Raw genomic sequence first — 4,493 nt, forward strand, 5'->3', positions numbered from 1 at the left:
TATATAAAATATTTAACAATATTTATATTCAAAAATAAAAAAATCTAAAATATTAATTATGAAAAATAAATAAATATAAATAAAATTTTTATTTAAATATATAAAATAACAAAATTATCAACTTACATAAATTGGATGATCCAAATAATTGATGATATGTTCTTCGAGTGTCGTATAATTACGTACCATTATATTTTTTTAATCACTACAAAACTAATAATTTTTTTCTTTAAACACTCCTAAATAAAATCCTAACTCTTAGTATATACTATATAGCACACACTTCACAACACGGTCAGCTTTTTATTTGGGTAAAAAACTATAATAAGCCAACTGACTCCAAAAATTACGTAAATAAGTCAAAGCAAAAATCGTTTCAGCAATAAGCCAGATCGGATTTTTATATAATTCGTACCAGGTTAGTTCGAACTGTAATTGTGAGTAAATCGAACTAGGAGAGTTCGAATTAGTTGTTTTGGGTTGGTAATAAATCGAACCAGCTTGGTTCGAATTAAGAATGAATGTAATTCGAACCATGTTTGGTTCGAATTATAGAGAGAGACGCTTTTGGTGTAATTCGAACCGGGCTGGTTCGAATTACACAAATCATAGTTCGAACCAGACCGGTTCGAATTAGTTTGAGACTGAGCTGTATATATATGGTTCAAAACGCGAGTTAGTCTCATTAGAGGGAGTAAGATGGCTAGTGAGGAGAGTTTTGTGGTTTTGGTGCACCACAGAGGATCTGTTAATAGAAAAACTCGTTCCGGAGTAAAGTTCACAGATAAGAATCCTCTATGTATTATCGTAACTTCTACGACGAGTTATGATGACCTTGTTAGCGCTGTACTAATAAAGCTCGGTCTGGAAGGTGCGAAGCGGGTAAAGAAGTTTTTCTATCGCATTCCAGTCACGGTGCTACAGAATACCGTGAAGTATGATTGCTTCACGATTAATAATGATGTGGACTTGCAAGTAATGTTTCTTTGTCGGCAGCAGTTTCCGGAGGTGTGGACACCAGAGTTGTTGGCACGGCTGGTTGATGTGGTATCCAGCTCCGGCGGTTCGAACCGGAATACGAACACTATAGCGAATCCAGCAGGTTCTAGTTCCCAGCCTGCCGTTGCTTCCTCCTCCGTCCCTGTGTACGAACCAGTGGTCCAACCTGTCGCCTCCCCATCTTTTGCTGTTGACCTTAATGGCACCGAAGGCGATGAGGTAGTGGAAAGGGAAAATTTGCCGAACGCTTTAGTGGGAGTTGCACCTGTTGGCGTTGGAGACGGATTTTTGGGTGATGAAAAGGAGGATGACGTCGAGCCGGATATGATTGACGATGACAGCGCTGATGATATTGGAGCGAATGGGCCTGCGTTGGCGGTAGGTGGTTCTAGCTCTGGCACACAGCAGTATCCACCACATTTTTCCTCGTTGGACTTGGACGCCATGAGACATGAGGGGGTTTTAGGGCACGCTGTTGGATTCGGAGCTAGAGATGCGGAAGGGACTGCTGGTCTGACAGAGTTCCAGGTTGGTCAGCAATTCCAGGATAAAGATGAGGCCCTGTTAAGTGTGAAGACTTACAGCATCTGGCGAGGGGTACAATACAAGGTGGTGGAGTCCGATCACCGCCGGTATGTGGGCAAGTGTTCCGAGTTTGGGAATGGGTGCACATGGTTGATTCGACTGAGTCTCCGGAAGCGCAAGGGCATTTGGGAGGTCAAACAGTACAATGGACCTCACACTTGCCTGGCCACATCCATCTCGAGTGACCACAGGAGTTTTGATTATCTGTGATTTCGGCGTTCATTATGCCAATGGTTAGGGCTGATGCATCCGTGAGCATAAAGGTGCTCCTGAACGCCACGGCAGCGCACTTTGGTTTTAGGCCGACATACCGGAGGGTTGGATGGCGAAGCAGAAATCTATTGCCCTCATCTACGGTGACTGGGATGAGTCCTACAACGACCTGCCTAGGTGGGTGTTGGGTGTCCAGCTGACGATGCCTGGTAGTGTTGCGGTCCTTAAGACGAGCCCAGTTCGAATTGAAGGACAGGTGGACGAGTCTCAAGCGTACTTCCACAGACTTTTCTGGACTTTCCCGCCGTGCATCGAGGCATTCTGTCATTGCAAGCCGCTAGTCAGCATTGACGGCACACATCTGTATGGGAAGTATGGGGGAACGTTGCTCATCGCGATTGCACAGGACGGGAACTCCAATATTCTACCTGTCGCATTCGCACTAGTAGAGGGTGAGAATGCGGAGTCCTGGACATTCTTTTTCTCGCACCTTCGACAGCACGTGACCCCGCAGTCCGGTCTGTTGGTTATATCGGACAGGCACAACGGCATCAAGGCTGCGCTTGAGGCCCCTGACGGCGGTTGGTTACCACCATCTGCGTACCGTGCATTCTACATACGACACGTAGCGGCTAATTTTGCCCTTACCTTCAAGGGCAAAGACGCTAGGAGACTCCTAGTGAACGCAGCGTATGCGAAGACCGAGGTTGAATTTGATTACTGGTTTGATATTCTGCGATCTGAAGATCCGGCGATGTGTGAGTGGGCGAACCAGATTGATTACTCGTTGTGGACTCAGCATCGTGATGAGGGGCGGAGATTCAGTCACATGACGACGAACATCTCCGAGTGTGTGAACTCTATCCTCAATGGGGTCAGAAATCTCCCTGTAGCATCCCTGGTGAAGGCAACATATGGTAGGCTTGCGGAACTCTTTGTTCGCAAGGGGAGAGAGGCTGAGGCCCAGATGGGAACAGGACAACAATTCAGTCAGCATTTGGTAAAGTGTATTGAGGCCAACTTGAAGACGGCCAGGTGCTTCACGGTGACGCTGTATGACCGGGATAATTCCGAGTTCACTGTAGCAGAGACCACTCCGACTGGTTCTTTCTCCTTGGGTACTTACAGAGTATCACTTGCCTCTCGGACATGTGACTGCGGGTACTTCCAGGCTCTTCATTTCCCGTGTCAGCACGCACTTACATGCTGTGCCTACTCACGGGTCACCTGGACCTCTTACGTTCGCAGCATCTATCAGATTAGCTCGGTGTTCAGTGTGTATCGGATGGGATTCACACCTCCGATCCCGGAGGGCTTCTGGCCACCTTACGACGGGCCCACGGTGATTCCAGACCCTGACAAGAGGCGTGCGAGAGAGGGTCGTCCTAGATCCACTAGGATACGGACGAACATGGACGAGGCAGATCCGAATCGGCCAAAGAGGTGCGGCCTATGTCGCCAACCCGGACACACACGACGTAGTTGCCCACAGGTTGGAGGATCGTCTCAGACAGGCCGACATTAGTGCGCATGTTGTTAGTGTTAGTATTATTTACATTTAAGTTTTCCTGTTAGATGCAATGTTTGAGCATGTATGTAACTAGTTGATCTTTATACATTGTACTTTGATTGTTGCGAGTAGTAATGAATATGTGTTCTTTCATTATGAGTACTGCTACATGTTCCGTATATGCAAAATTTAATAAGTAAAAATAAACACTAAACTGTTTCATGATTCATTGATTCTAAATAGTCAATGTCCCACAACACAAATAACAAAAAACATAGGTGAACAGACTATAACATAACAAGAAAAGTACATATCACTATCATACATGATTGAACTTTAGGGAACAAAATACATGAAACGTGAATCATCTAAACAGATGCGAGCCAGTACCACAGCGACGGGCTACCCGTGCCCTCTGACCTCGGCGGATAAACGGCTCCTCATCCTCGATGTCATCCCCATCCTCCTGTGGGGCAGGCTGTGCTGGTGGCGCAACATGCAGGGGTGCCGCCGAAAGCCCTGCGACAGACTCTGATGTAGCGGTGAAGGCAGATGGAGGAGTACCTCCGAGACAGAACTGGTGACCAGCGGATGAGGATGGAGGCTCATTCAGATCAACATCTAACGGGGCCTGTGTGCCTGAGATCTGACCACCATTGCGGGGAGTCACGTCCCCCTGCATGATGGCGGTGATCTCCTCACTAGCCATCTTACTCCCTCTGGTTCGATTTATTACCAACCCAAAACTGTAGAACCTATGCACAATTACTCAAGAGGGGGGGTGAATTGAGTATTGCAACAACAATGAATCTTTTTTTGCTAAAGTTAAAGACAATATACAAAAGTGTTATTGTACTAGTATTTTTCCAAGAGCTTAACTCAATTGCTAAGCATTTATAAGGAGCTTTTACTTTCCAATAGACACCAACTCAAATAAATTGATCAAGCTTTTCACCAATCGGACTTAAGCTACTCCTTAAGTACTTACGAAGCTACTTTTCGATCACAATTTATTTGCTCAAAGGTAAAAGACAATAATATTGAAGAGATGAGTTTGGAGAGATGCAAACGCTATTTAGAGTGGTTCGGCACAATCCTTGTCCTACGTCCACTTTCTTTCTCAATCGCAATTGAGAAGTTCCACTATTGCCAAGCTTCAAGGTGCTCGCGCAAAACCTTTTACAAT

At 45.6% G+C, this 4,493-nt stretch overlaps 2 protein-coding genes across 2 annotated transcripts; both read left to right on the forward strand.

Moving 5' to 3' along the window:
- Nucleotides 1–699: 699 nt before the first annotated feature.
- Nucleotides 700–1,794, forward strand: LOC107494327 (uncharacterized). The gene has a single exon (XM_016115385.1). It carries the CDS (start codon nt 700–702, stop codon nt 1,792–1,794), a length of 1,095 nt encoding a protein of 364 aa, XP_015970871.1.
- A 112-nt stretch (nt 1,795–1,906) lies between these two features.
- Nucleotides 1,907–3,322, forward strand: LOC107494325 (uncharacterized). Its single transcript, XM_016115384.1, has one exon. The coding sequence runs from the start codon at nt 1,907–1,909 to the stop codon at nt 3,320–3,322; it is 1,416 nt and encodes a 471-aa protein (XP_015970870.1).
- The last annotated feature ends 1,171 nt before the right edge of the window (nt 3,323–4,493 follow it).

This window comes from Arachis duranensis, chromosome 6, assembly GCF_000817695.3.
Source record: "Arachis duranensis cultivar V14167 chromosome 6, aradu.V14167.gnm2.J7QH, whole genome shotgun sequence".
NCBI classification, from domain to species: Eukaryota; Viridiplantae; Streptophyta; class Magnoliopsida; order Fabales; family Fabaceae; genus Arachis; species Arachis duranensis.